Here is a 14958-nt window from a genome sequence, read left to right on the forward strand (position 1 = left end):
CCAGACAGACTCTCTCGGACGTATGTGCATCATTACGCCATTGGGTGGCGATAGAGAGGGTATCTCTGTCTTTAACTGCACGGTCCGTAGTTAGTAGTTCACCAATGCCGTTCGTGAACGATATTAAAAGCTGAGCCATAAGTAGTTCATTGAATGAATTGAACGTGATAAATCGGATGACAAGGACATGCACGAAAATGTGCAGTTGCCGATATCTTTTTGCTCACTTAAAAATTCGTTCAAACAGAAAGAAGAGGTTAATGAGCGACCCAAGTAATATCAGTATACGGGACAGGGCGACCCTAGAAAACAACTGTTTTCATATCTGCATAATTGAGGAGTTCTTTTGTGCCCTGATTTTGAAAATATGCAACATTAAAGACGTGCAAATTATTAATTTATTAATACAAACGTCATAAAATTGTATAATTTAAAGCCATGTGCGATGTATATAAGAATTAAGCCCCGGGCAGGTGGGCGCTGTCGCAGCGGAATGGGCGGGCGTCCACGGTTAAAAGCCCAGCGGACCGGCGGTGCTGGTGCCGCTTTTCCGAGGCATGTCCTGCGTAAAGCCGCGGAGCGCCCAGCACAGTAAGTACTGCTCACTTCTGCTTCCTTTTGTTTTTACGGAAATCCCGACAATACATTTACGCATTCGGAGATACTTGGGAAATACTCGCCCCGTTTATACGCATCATTTAGACATATCACTGTAACGCACAAGGCACAATTGTTCGATCAGTTGCAGCAATTTCTCACCCAAGTTCTGTTATTAATCGGTGTTTGTCGATGTGCTGTGGGCTGTTTTCCCATTCAGCTGTTTCGCTGTGGCTTTACTCATATGCATGGCTCAGTTACGGACATATATAGGTGTAATAATGTACTTTATCTTAAAATGTCTTGTACTCACATTACCATATTTTTATTACTTTCTCCACTAAAACGACTTTATTTTAATTGTCCCAAACCGATTTCAAAATGTAGGATACCTTGATATATGGCCATACTTATATATTTTATATTAAATTTTTTAATCAAACTTGTATACCCTTGTATCTGGTCGCTTTTATTTGATATGTGCGGTGTCATCATTACATTGAGATATATTTACTGTATACTAATAGGCATATAATTTTCCAAATGAGTGTTGTCACAATGGGTGCGTGTGTATTTCTGGTCACGGGCCAGTCTTAAGGAATTTCCTTTAAAAAGCACAATGTTGATGTTCTGCTCACTGGCTGAATACCAATATGATCAACAGTTCCCCTAGTAATCCCTAGTAATCTCCAACAATATTTATTTAAAGTACTGTAATGTTGATAAATGGGGAATCAGTATATCTGTTCCCATAAAGCCCAGTTGGTTGGCTGTGAGAATGTTAAGTTGGATGGCCAATGAAGCATTCAGAGCAGTTTTTATGTGCGTTTTCCTTGCTACTGGCACACAGGAGCTGGGCATGTGTGCCTCTGTTCGTCCTTTAATGGGGGGTGTCGTGGCAGGTGTTTCTGTTTATCGCAAAGCTCCTTTTCCTCTCCCTGGTTTAATGTGATTTCTGTGCCTCGACTGAAGCATTAAAGTCTGGAGCTTTAGAGAGATCAGAGCAGTTCGGTTCACATCCTGCTGTGCTGTGATGGATGATTGTGAAGCCCAGCTGTGTTGCGGCCGCCTAGGATCTGCCCTTCAGGCAGGCAGACGGGGGTCCTTATGTAGACATACTGTCAGCTGTTTCCACTGGTTTTTGGGAAACTCTTTACCAGCCTTGTTATAAACCTGCCTAACCACCAGCACTGGCTACTCGCTGCTTTCATCTGTGTCATATCCATCAAATGTATTATTTAAATGAACGTTACATTTATATATAGCTTCTTAAGACACCCAAAGCGCTTCACACAACTAATGGAGAGCCACTTCATCACCGTTTGGTGCAGCACCCACCTGAATGATGCAACAGCAGTCATTCTGCACCAGTACACTCACCACGCAGTAGCTAAGGTGGCGAACGGGCCAGAGAGGATTCACCAATTAGACACAGGGGATGATTAGGAGACTGGATTTGATAGGGCCACATCGGGGAATTTTAGCCAGGACATCGGGGTGCCACACCTACTCTTTCAAAGGATACCTAAACATCTTTTATGACCTCAGTCAGTGCTGTGGTTTTACATCTCATCCAAAAGACAGAACCCTTTTTATAGCACAGTGTCCCTATCGTTGCACTGGGCTCCACTAATCTGGGTCACACCAACAACCCAGCTTACCGTGTCAGTCTCCCATTCAAATACTGGCCAGGCCCAAAACAGCTTAGCTTCAGAACTGTTACCTATGCTATACTGCAGGCAGCATGCATGACTGCTGGAATGCCACCTTAACTTCTACAACAACCACTGTATCTGTTATGTTGTGTGGGTACTTATTTATATGCATTACCTATTATTCCCCTTGTCCCTTCTCCCTTATGTGTTGCAGTTGTCTTGTTTATAGTCTTTGCACTTCATACATACAGTAAATATTGCTGTATGCTGTGGATTGTATGTAGTGTGACAATAAAGACCCAGTTGACCTAACATGACATGAAACACTGGAAAGGTCACTTTTCTGTGCCGATCCGGAATCTAAATCAGGCTGATTTGACTGTCATCACGATGCTTTGTGCTTTGCTGAAGTGGAAAACAAAGGAACTGTATCGTCTTGACAGATACCACCCCTGGGCCATGAGATCAGGACGTACGATGGCATCAGTGTAACACCTGAGCACCGCCCTCGTGACGGATGTCAGTGGCGTAAGTGAATTGCAGGGGGAGCTGCAGAATTGTGCAGTTTTGGAGGGAGTCTCGGTCCTGTGCAGGTTGCTGTGGTGTCGGTACATTAGAAGCCCCCTTTAAGGATGCTAACGGCATGCGCTTTGCATTCATACTGTACCCCACAGGCCAGCATGAGCAAGTCACCCGTGCGACGATGTCTCCAGCTCTGTGTATTCCTGGTAATAGTGTCTTCCTCAGAAGGTGCCTTTTGACTTTTACTCTGCTCTCCTAAGCCCCATTCTGACCAATTAAACACAATAAAAATTGAATGAATTTTTACTCTGGAGGCTTGTAATATGTCAAATGTCAAACATGGTGGACCTCATTGCTCATTGCTTCAATTACAGTACATTATGCCCCCAGGTAAAACTAATCCCATGCGAATGGGACTTTAGTCAGCATGGAATCGATATGAGCGGATGGGTGCTAAAGACGTTATAAGGAGAAATGGCTGCTTTCTGTGGATTGTTAACACTTGGGTGTGCAAACATTCTTCCCAGGCAAGGTTAGCGCCCAGTCTCATGTGCAGGTTCTTGTGGGCCTTCCTGCAACACTGCGCTGCAACCTGGCGCTCTCTGGGTCCGAGGTGCTGAAGCAGGTGCGCTGGGTCAATGGCCGTAACGTCACCGTCCTCAGCTACGTCTCCCGGCACTCTGTAAGTGCCGTGGAACCCGAACGCGTGTCGCTGACGTCTGCCACCCGCGACTCCAGCGCCATCACCATCTCCATGGCGGGTCCGCGGGACGAGGGCTGTTACACGTGCATCTTTGATGTGTATCCTACTGGTTCCCAGGAAGCCCAGACCTGCCTTGTCCTCACAGGTAAAGACCACCGATTTTCCAGTTTTAGAGCTAACTTCAGCAGCAGAAGAGTAGTTGAAGTAGAAATATTTTGCCATCTTTGGCTCAGGTTCAACCTCCAGGCTGAAAACATACTTGTATAAACACCGGTTTCCTTTCAGACTTCAGTCTCTTGTGATGACTGCAGCTGGGCACGGCGGTTTGGTTTCCTGTAACCAGCTATGTGTTTGCTGTGGCTAAAGAGTCCATAAATTATTGTTTTGGTTCTTCTCGTGAAGGATTTAAAAGGCATGGGTACCGATCTTGTGTGAAAGCTTTGTCCAGTGTTTCAGGAAATGAATCAGTGGCATCAAACTAATGTGGCACAAGCCACTGAGACTTCAGAGAACAAATTACACGTTTGCCCACCATCTCCCAGCATGCCTCATTGCTATAGGAACAGGAAGTGGGCTGCGGGAAGTTTCCACCAATGACCAAGCTGCGTTTAAATACTAATGTAGTAAAATGTGGGGAATGGACTGTGTATAGCAGGTAGAGCAGCAGATTTGCAGGAGGGTGGTAGGATAGACCTTCTTTTTTCTTTTTACCTGGAAATGAAACAAATATGCTGCAAGACTTATGGGTTACGGCTAAATAACGGCACCATCTAAAGGCTAAGAAATGCACATACAGACTTGTGTGCCTGGCAGGTATGCACATCTGATCCATGTGTCCTTCTCCTGTGGGGTTACAGCCAAGGTGACCCCGGACGGGAACCACACGGCAGTGAGCGGGAGGCAGGCCACGCTTGCGTGTCGCTACGGTCTCGCCCGGAGGGTGCAGCAGGTGCAGTGGACGAAGGCCGGGGAGCGCGGGGACCCCAGTGACGTGGCCTCCTTCAACAAGCACGGGGAGCCCATCATCCTGGACGCCCTGCTGGGCCGCATCAGCCTGAGTCGCACGCTGGACGAGAGCCGCTTGTTCTTCCAGCCCGTCAGGACGGAGGACGAGGGCTGCTACACGTGTGAATTCCACGCTTACCCCGAGGGAGTCAGAAGTGCCGTGGTCTGCCTCACTATCTATGGTAACTCGGGGCGGGGGGGGGGGGGACAGCCTGTCTCATTGCCTTTTCTGAAAATTTCACTATTACGTGCTAGACTCACGCTTCATTGTCCACAGTCTTTGATCGAAACCAGATAACTCCAGGAAGTCATTTAGGGGAAAAAGAAAGCGTGCGTGGGTGTTCTGGTGGGTGTGTTTCTCTGGAAAGGCTGGGACCAGCTCCAGGAGGCCCCGGTCATTCCGCGAATGAGCGCACATGCAAAGGAGGAGGAAGTGATTAACATATTCACCATCTTCGATATGTCGATTGTGACGTCACGAGAGCCGGAACTCTCGTACGGCCGTGAAGGGTGCTACGTTTTGCAGTTTATCACACTTTACTGTGCGGTTTTCTCCCTTGGGGAGCGAGTTGTCATAGTTTTATTAAGTTACTATGTATAATGAAAATAAATGATGACTTACGAGAATACAGTAACAGTCACATTGTCCAATGTGGTAATTATAATAACTGCTTTGGGCCTATGGGGCCACGGAGGTTTTTTCTTACGCCTCTGTGGTTTAACCCATAAAAGGGCGTCAGTGCGGCCATGTGTGGTAGCTGGGAGGGCTCAGTGGTGTCCGCACTGTCAAAGTGGCGATTGTGGAGGGTGGCCTGCCAGTACAGGCTGTGGCACACACCGTGACTGTCCCAGTGTTCCCAGCAAACAGCCGCTCCTCTGTTGGGCCCCTGAGCCGGAGCCTCGGCCAAACAGCAGCGTGATTGTTTGTCACCAAAGCTGCAGCGATTCCACCTCCGGAAAGATGCAGCTGATAAAATAGGCCGTAGTGGAGGCGTGAGCAAGTAGGGGGTATGATCTCAGCCGCTATGGAAAAAGGCTGCCTGGAGTGAGGAGGCCTTTTACACTTATTCCTTCAGGGTTTTGCCTCTGTAAAGTTAATCATGGAAGACAATTGGCTCTGGGCACCAATCCTGATTGTTTTAGTACTTGAATAGTTAGCATTGTTGGCAACGAGCAGTTGAAGTTGTTTTCAGATCAGTTCATTAGTCCTCATACGGTTAACGCCATTTGGAATGAATATTTGAGATTGTTACCAAATCAGTTTATGCCCTAAACTTGTGAGAATTCCAGCTGAATTTGTGTAGGATGTTTGAAAATTATTCTGCAAAAAAAATTCTTCAGGGTTCATGCGTCACATTTGTTTGGGTTGAGTTTTTTGGCCTGCAGTTCCAGCCAAGAACCGACTTCTATATTGTGGTTGAATGAAACAAAAAAGTCATTTTGCATATCGCTGAAAACGTTCTCTGTGAAAAGAGGAAACCTCAAAACACCTTATAACTTATATCCCAGCAAATTCCTCAGGAGTCAATTTTCCTAAAGCTGGACACTGTCAGCTGATCAACGATTACTCCAACTCTACTGCATCTGTGATTTCTCTCTTGTTACCGTGTTCTCCCCTTAGTGTTGCCGAAGCCCCAGATTACCCATAAAACCACATCGGCGGGGGTGATTGAGGCAAACTGCAGCGCAGTGGCTCGGCCAGCCGCAATGATTGCCTGGAACGTGGAGGGAAACAACAAGACCCTGGGCCCAGCTAGCGTCCTGTCTCTAAAGCAGGACGATGGCACCACCTTGGTTATCAGCACCCTCTCCCTACGGTCCGACTTGCTCCATGACCGATCAATCAAGTGCCTGGTCCACCACCGGGGCCTGGAGTCAGCTATCTCCATCCCCTTGAACACAAAGAGTGAGTTTCAGGTGGTCTTGTTGCTAATTCAGTTCGTTATTAACACGACCCGAGTCGCTCTTCCCACTTCAATTGAGCTTGAATGTCTTCTTGTTGTTGCCATAGACGTGTGAGTCCTCGCAAATGTGGCAGCAGTGGGTTTTAGTTTGCCCAGCTTGTGTAAACTGTGCTGTCCACAAAGACGTCCTGTGAAAGCGAATATTTCTGCAAATAACAGTATTTCAACCTCCTACGGGATTAAATTCCTTTACTAACCTGGTGGTTCTTACTGGTCCGTGATTTTGAGGTTTCAGTGATTTTATTCACCAAGCAAACAGATGTCCCACAATTAACCAGCATGTTTTGTCTTATACACTTGCTAGAACTAATGGAATAATAGACTTTGAGTTGGGGAGAACCTCACCATGTTGCTGTTCGTGTTTCAGTGGGGGAGGCCCTTACAATCCTCATCCTGGTGATCAGCTTGGCCGTTATGCTCCTCGTTTGCCTCTGCATCTGCTTGTGGAAGTGCTTTCTACGCAAGAACTGTGAGTATGACTGCGAGTATGCTAACTGGAGTGGGGGGGGGGGCACTTGGCTAGAGATGGGTATTTGTGAGTTTGGACGTGCCCTTGAAAGAGCCTCCAGGAAGTAAAATAATCAGAACAGCAATTTTATAGAGTTTCCTCAAATGAGCTAACGTCCTGCCCTCGGTAGGTGTAGCCTGCCCTTCATTTCCTGGACAGATTCTGGGTCACTGTATAAGTACAATGCATAAGTAGTCATTAGACCGGACTGAGGTATAATGCCAGTTAGTGTCTGGTTGTTATTGACCAAATTACAGTACAGAGACAGGTGGTAGCTCTACATCACAGCTCACATCCACATATTATTGATTCTAAACCCAGAAGACCTCTACATGCTCTCATAGCCCAGTTATATATATATAAGGCTGCAGTTTCTCTAGAGGCAGACTTGAGGTCAAGTCCTCGACTTTGACAGAATGGAAAGGTCCAAACTAAAGCCTCTCTGTGGTCTTTTCATGGCTCTGCTGGTGGGACTTCAGCCCGTAAGTCATGGGAACAGTGACAGCGTGATTTAATCAAGCATGAAAGTGCGGCAGATTCTCACAGGAAAGCTTGTCGTCTAAATGTTTACTGGGGCGCAGCCAGGGGTTAATGGTTCACTTAGCACTGTGGCTTGTGGGGGGGGGGGTGATCTTTTTTATAAATTATATTTTATTTGCCATATGTACCAGTACATTGGAGTTGCAAATGGAACTGGAAATGAAACTTGTGCTTGTGGCAATTTTCAACGCTTCTCTTCTTAAATTTGCGTAAATCACTGTATTTACCGTGTCCTGCATTTACCCCTCTCTGTTGTGTATCTTCTGTCCTTTATTTATATTCTGCCTGTACCTGTTACCTCTCCATTGTCATGTCTCCAAAGGCAGCAAAGCTGTGTCGACAAAAACATCCACCGGCCTCAGTCGCGTGGCAGTAAAGATTCTGATCAGGTTCAGGGTGCAGGATTAGCTACCATCCAGTAACCCTGGAGCTGTTTTAAGGGCCTCGGTCAAGGGCCCAATGGTGAGCAACTATTCTGCCACCCACTGGATTTTAACGGGCAGCCTTGCGATCACAGGCAGGCTTATCCTACAGAGCCACACACTGCCCAATCTCAGTGATCCTGTCTTCCTCATCGAACTGCATTTTCATGCCTACAACTACTAATTCAAGTTAAAACTTCATTTTTAAACTGCGACTTAGTGCAATTACAAATTTCCCATAGAAATGGGAAAAGGTCCCCATTTAGATAGGAAGACCAATGTGTGTGTGTGTGTGTGTGTGTGCATGTGTGTGGATTAAAACACATTGACTGGCCGGATCCACAGCGGACATAGCCTCATGTTTTCTTTCTGATAAGTCAGGAAAAGGACAGGCCAGCTGGGGAGGACTGTGGAGGGTGACAAGTCATTATTTTATTTAACATGACTCTGAGCTTTGCCTTCTGTTATGTCCCCTTTGGTCATGCTCAAGGAACTGGGTTTGCACTCTTATCAAAAACACCCTCCGTGATCTGCAGTCCAACCTTAATGTCCTGTCAGTTAAGGAGTACTGCTGTTTAAATAACAGCTTGGCTGTAGATTTTAGTGCTCGCTCTTTGTCTGTTTCCTGCTGTTGTCTTTCTGCTCAGTCCAAGTCCTTCTTTCTTTTCCTTGCCATTTGATCCCTCTGAACATTTCTTGCTTCCTGACCTCCGACATCCCTCTCTTATATTTACATTTTTAGTTGATGCTGTTGTCCAGAGCAACGTACAAGCGAGACAAATAGCACATTGCAAACATTCATGCTGTCCAGCAGTCATCTAGGCATAAGTGTAGCTATGCTGATCTTCCAATGAACGCCCAGGTACAGTATAAGGAGTACAGCAGGAGTTACATAACAGCTACGCAACGACACAATAACGTGTAATAATCTAAGACCCTAATAAGAACCAGTCAAGGGTTAGTAAGTGCAACATTAGAGCGTTCAAAGAACCATCAGATTAGTAAAGGAATCAATGGAACTGAAGGTAGAGATGGAGTCTGATGACCGGAGGTAGTTGGCAGCTCATTCCACTGTGGGGGAACCACCCAAGTTCCCAGCTTGCTTTGTCCTGATCCCTGTCCCCTCTTACATCTCTGCTTCTGGTTCTTCCATCCTCAGGGAACACCCTAACCCTAACCCTAACCCTAACCACCTTGTGCATCCTGTCTGTGTTAATGCCACATCCTCCTTCAATCTGATTTTTCCCTGCCATGTTTCTCTCAGCCTCACACGATAAACTTTTTACACATTCTGTTTTTCATCTAGTGTGTGTGTGTGTGTGTGTGTGTGTGTGGATTTGCAAAGATCACATTTGGGGACCAAAATGTCCCCAAAGTGCGGTATAACCTGAGACTTCCTTACTGTTGTGGACACTTCTTCAGGTCCCCATTTGGATAAACCTCAGTTTTATAAAAATCTGTGAATGTGATCAAAAAAGTAAAAGTGCCAAAAGTCGTGTATTTTGATTGGTTACTTATGGTTAAGGTTAGGGCTGGGTGGGGGTTAAGGTCGTCATGTTGGGATTAAAGTTTTCCCCATAGAAATGAATGGAGAGTCTCCACCAAGATATAATTACAAACTCTAGAATAATCTGAGGCCTGAAAAGTAGTGTGAGATATAGCTGCAGACAGTCAGAAGATGCCCAGGTAATCAGTGGTCTCCCCTGGTTTTGTGGCGAGCCTTTGTGGTGTACGATATAAACGACTGTGGATTTGGGTTAGACAGCCCTTGTGGGCTTGTGTGAACCTCACATACAGTAACAGAGGTGAGTTCTAGTGAATTAAAGCCAAGAGTTGCTTATTCTAACTGAATGTTGACCACTGCAGAAGGGTTCTGTCAACATATTGTTTTACTATACAGTCATAATCCCAAACTTTGCAATAGTTTAGGTCCAACTCATTATGATGCTCTCTATACTACAGCTGTGGCCTAAGTTTTGAGATCAAGACAAATATTAATATTCATTAAGTCTGCTGCCTTAGTATTTTATGATTGCAATTTGCATATACACCGCAATGTCATGAAGAGTGATGAGATGAATTGCAATTAATCGCAAAAAACTCATTTCCACTGCATTTCAGCCCTGCCACAAAAAGACCTGCTGACATTTCAGTGATTCTCTCATTAACACAGGTGACAGTGTTGATAAGGACAAGGCTGGAGATAACTCTGTAATGCTGATTGAGCTAGAATAGCAGACTGCATGCTTTAAGAGGAAGGTGGTGCTTGAAATCATTGTTCTTCCTCTGTTAACCATGGTTACCTGCAAGGAAACACATGCAGTCATCACTGCTTTGCACGAAAAGGGCTTCACAGGCGAGGATATTGCTGCTAGTAAGATTGTACATAAATCAACCATTTATTGGATCACCAAGGTTCAGTTGTTGTGAAGAAGGCTTCAGGGTTCCCAAGAAAGTCCAGTAAGCACCAGGACTGTCTCCTAAAGTTGATTCAACTTTGGGATCGGGGCACCACCAGTGCAGAGTTTGCTCAGGAACGGCAGCAGGCAGGTGTGAGCGCATCTGCATACACAGTGAGACGAAGACTTGTGGAGGATGACCTGGTGTCAAGATGGGCAGCAACAAAGCCACTTTTGTCCAAGAAAAACATCAGGGACAGACTGATATTCTGCCAAAGGTACAGGGATTGGACTGCTGAGGACTGGGGTAAAGTCATTTTCTCTGATGAATCCCCTTTTTGATTGTTTGGGGCGTCCGGAAACAAGATTGTCCAGAGAAGAAAAGCTGAGCGCTACCATCAGTCCTGTGTCATGCCAACAGTAAAGCATCCTGAGACCATTCATGTGTGGGGTTGCTTCTCAGCAAAGGGAGTGGGCTCACTCACAATTTACCTAAAAACACAGCTATGAATAAAGAATGGTACCAAAACATCCTCCGAGAGCAACTTCTCCAAACCATCCAAGAACAGTTTGGTGACAAACGATGCCTTTTCTAGCGTGATGGAGCATCGTGCCATAAGGCAGAAGTGATAACTAAGTGGCTCGGGGAACAAAACATCGACATTTTGGGTCCATGGCCAGGAAACTCTCCAGACCTTAATCCCATTGAGAACTTGTGGTCAATCCTTAAGAAGCGGGTGGACAAACAAAAACCCACAAATTCTGACAAACTCCAAGCATCGGTTATGCAAGAATAGGTTATAATCAGTGAGGATTGGGCCCAGAAGTTGATTGACAGCAGCCAGGGTGAATCGCAGAGGTCTTGAAAAAGAAGGGCCAACACTGCGAATATTGACTCTTTGCATAAACTTAACGTAATTGTCAATAATAGCCTATGACACTCATGAAATGATAATTATACTTCAGGATACCATAGAAACATCTGACAAAAAGATCTACAAACACTGAAGCAGCAAACTTTGTGAAAACCAATACTTGTGTCATTCTCAAAACTTTTCGACCACGACTGTACATGGAGCGTATGCATACATACACACAATTAAACTGTCTGCAATGTTAACTGAATGTAGACTTGAGTAGACTAAACACTAAACTCAGTTGCCACAGCTTTGTCTCTTTAAAAATAGCAATGCCTATTCTGAGTATGTAATTTGGGGTTTACTACAAATTAAAAAGCATGCCGGTCCCATAAGACAGCCACAGCGTCCTCCCTTCTCCATTCTGCCTTTTTGGGTAACAGCCAGGGGCCCCAAGCAGCTGTTATTACAGAGATATAAAGGCTGCTCCCTCAGCCCAGGCTCATGTGGTCGATTGCGTGGATGGACACTCAGTCAAAGAAAGAGTGAAGGAGTAACAGCAGGACCCAAGGGCTCGTTCGTGATGGATCATTATGGTCTTTCTGGTCATAGTCACACTGTAATTCAGTAGCTCCGATGACCACTGCGAAATGAAGTGGTGAGAATTCCATTCTACTTCGGCCTCTTCGTGGAGGCGCTACTCACACGGCACGATTTACGAGACTTCATTTATGAGACTTCATTCTTTGAAGCGTACAGTTATATGATTTCACCAACGTGTCGTAATTGGTCTCTGTCCACATCCTTGGGCTCTGTCCAAAACCCACTTTCTGAAAAATTCTTTCTGCTTGTCCTGAATAAGATCGAATATAAAATATGAGCTGGGTGTACGTCTGAACTGAGGGATTTCTTGTTGCCTTTTGAGGATGAATGTTGTTCTATGGGGGTGGCACGGCGGTGCAGTGGTTATCGCTGTCACATCACACCTTTGGGATCTGGGTTCATGGCTCCATGTATGTGGAGTTAGCATGTTCTCCTGTGTTGTTGCTGTGGGTACTCCCACCCCCCACAGTCCAAAAACATGCTGAGGCACATTGGAGTTGCCAAATTTCCCATAGGTGTGAGTGTGTCCTGTGATGGGTTGGCACCCCATCCTGTGTTATTTCCTGCCTTGTGCTCAGAAGCTCCTGGATGTGCTCTGGACCCCTCATGACCCTGATGAGGACAAACAATTATAGAAAACAGATGGATATTGTTTCATAATTCCTGTTCTTTCCCTTTCAGGCTGATTTAGACCAGTGCTCAGTCAGATCTTTCTTCTTCCATAGAGGTTACATTTTCCCGGATGCTGAGGTTCCAGTGGCACAGTTTCCGTTAAACGCAAAGCCTGAGCGGACACGAGGCGCCCCCCCCCTCCCCTCCCATGCACCGTGCTTCAGGAAGTACCAGGCGTGACCATTTCCCTGCAGGGCAACACAGCGGAAACCTGTCCCCTGTGCCGTCAGGGCGACGCATCAGTCATCCCTGGAAGTCCCGAGAACTTCTGTATTTTACTCCTTTGTATGTATATGTCGTCTACGGCCTGATGTGATTTCTCATTTCTGGTGAGTTGGAATCCTATGATGAACAACAATCATTCGTAAAAGAAAGACGAAAACTGAAACGTATAGTGCTGTAATGCATTGTTTATTACAAACTCCTCTGTTCTGCATGATTCAGCTCCAGTCAGAGTTTAAAACAATGTGAAGGGAAATTATAGCATCTATAGGGCTGGGCTTCCTGTTTGGCTTGGTGGTCCTGAGTGGCCTCATGGAAAGAGCAGCTACTGCTCACCCTCTTGGTGGAGATGCCACCATAGACAGTCAAAGAACGTGCAGCAGGCCAAGATGTGCTCTGCAGATCACGTGATCTGCTTTCGCAGAACTCCTTATACTTCTTGCATTTACTAACACAAAACTCATTTCACTGGATTTCACTTCGTCCTGAGCAGTACGGGAACAGATGCGCGTCGATTGTGTCTGAAATTATACTTGGTCGCTTCGGTATCGCCGCATGATCTCCGCTAAACTCTTCGAGAGGATAGGCATGTTAGTCACGGAGTTTATTTTAGTCTGTTGGAGGCAGACATATCTTTGGCGGCAGCTCAAGGGACACTGATGACAGCTAAGAAAATAACCAGTGCTGGGAACTTTACTGTTTCCGTTTCACTGAAATGACAAGTGGACTGTAAAAGGATAGAATGAGAAGGGACTCTTAGGTCACTATAGGTAATGAAAAATAAGCTATATTTATTTCCATATTGGTTTCAATTTCCAAATACTTTTCAATAAAACGGGGGAAACTCTCTGTCCTCCTGTAGGTGAACTTCTTTCCAACTTCATGTGAAAAGTCTTGAACACTTTTTTTTTTTAACTTTTTTTTGTTGTAAGTAGTAAGATGATGTTACAGGCATGACGACTCGCGGCAAACAGGCAGCACGGCAGCCCTCGTACCTTTTCATGTTCTGTACCACTTGCCATCACACTTTCTTCTGATGTTAACTCTGCCAGGGATTTCAATTGAGCATGGCTCTAATGTCAAAGCTGAATTAAGTCCAGACTACTGACTGTGTTCCCACCTGGTCAAACGATAAATTATAGTCATATTAAATCATACAAAATGAAAATCTGTTGGAACAGAATTTTTGTGTCAATTCTCAGCACCTTTAGGAAAAGGAGAATCGTGGTGAAATATTTGCAGACAGCGCCACCTGTTGTATACTGGCGGGGAGATTTTGTGATGCATTTCTGCAATGAGGTCTGTGTCTGCGTGTATCTTAAAAAGTCCAGCTGTTCACCCCTGGTCTTTTCCGGAAAAGTACCCCGTATTCCAACAAGAGTTGCGCAGACTTCCCGGCAACTAGCTTCTGTTGTCATGAAGAGGTGAGCCAGAAAGAAGTTATACCTGCTGAAGGATTGCAAAATTGTGTGTGGAGTAGTGCTCAGTTAATCCGATAAACTTTATCAGTTATTTTGTAATTGCTGTGCGATAGCAATACCACACCAGTAAGGTCATGTGATGTTTATTAACCACACACATGCTGCTTAGGGTTAGCGGCCCCTTGGCCAATGTAGATGGTAAAGATGTTGCACGATGTAAAATACTATGGCAAGTCCACAAATTTACTGTAGATCACACTAGATTTGTAAACATGATCGATATTATGTCCATTGCATTGCATTTTATTTTACTTTTCATTTGACATACCAGAAAAGAGAAACACTATTTAGAGATACAGCAGTACATACATTTATGAAACATGCTGCATTTTGACCCGCTGAAATGTTCTTTTTAAATGCTGTGTAAAGTAACGTTTCTGTCCTTATTTCGAGAAATAATAAAATGCAGAAGACAATATAACAGGTGTATAAAAAATAAATGCTAATTTATTTACCCATGTTTTTAACAGAAATAAAACTGCAATTAAAAGCGCTAATACCCAAATATTTTTTACCCCTGTGCTGTGAATCTGGATATGGAAAATCCTTTTTTTTTTTCTATATTTGGCTTAATCTCTGTGAATCTTGCCCAGAACGATATTCATTTCTGCAAACAGTAGCATCACATCAGATTCATGCTCATTTAAGAGGGTTAAAGTAGAGATATAAGGATGATGCTGGTTTTGATGTTGATGCTTTGAGTCCATGTCTCCTCTTCTTCAGTTAATTCGACACGAGGAGCTGCTGCACATCCCAGTCCTGTCAGATCCTGGCAATTCCTTCTGAGTCTAGTATGGACACCAAGCCT

General features: G+C 45.0%; 1 protein-coding gene across 1 annotated transcript; it reads left to right on the forward strand.

The window, feature by feature from the left end:
* The first annotated feature begins 452 nt into the window (after positions 1-452).
* On the forward strand, positions 453-14655 carry zgc:113337 (uncharacterized protein LOC503741 homolog). The gene is made up of 8 exons (XM_049015749.1): positions 453-591; positions 2696-2780; positions 2927-3002; positions 3302-3622; positions 4335-4664; positions 6104-6388; positions 6814-6915; positions 12501-14655. Coding segments are annotated over exons 3-8 (1110 nt in total). The 5' UTR covers positions 453-591; positions 2696-2780; positions 2927-2932; the 3' UTR covers positions 12503-14655.
* Positions 14656-14958: the final 303 nt, after the last annotated feature.

The sequence above is a fragment of the Brienomyrus brachyistius genome, chromosome 1 (assembly GCF_023856365.1).
Source record: "Brienomyrus brachyistius isolate T26 chromosome 1, BBRACH_0.4, whole genome shotgun sequence".
In the NCBI taxonomy this organism is placed as follows: Eukaryota; Metazoa; Chordata; class Actinopteri; order Osteoglossiformes; family Mormyridae; genus Brienomyrus; species Brienomyrus brachyistius.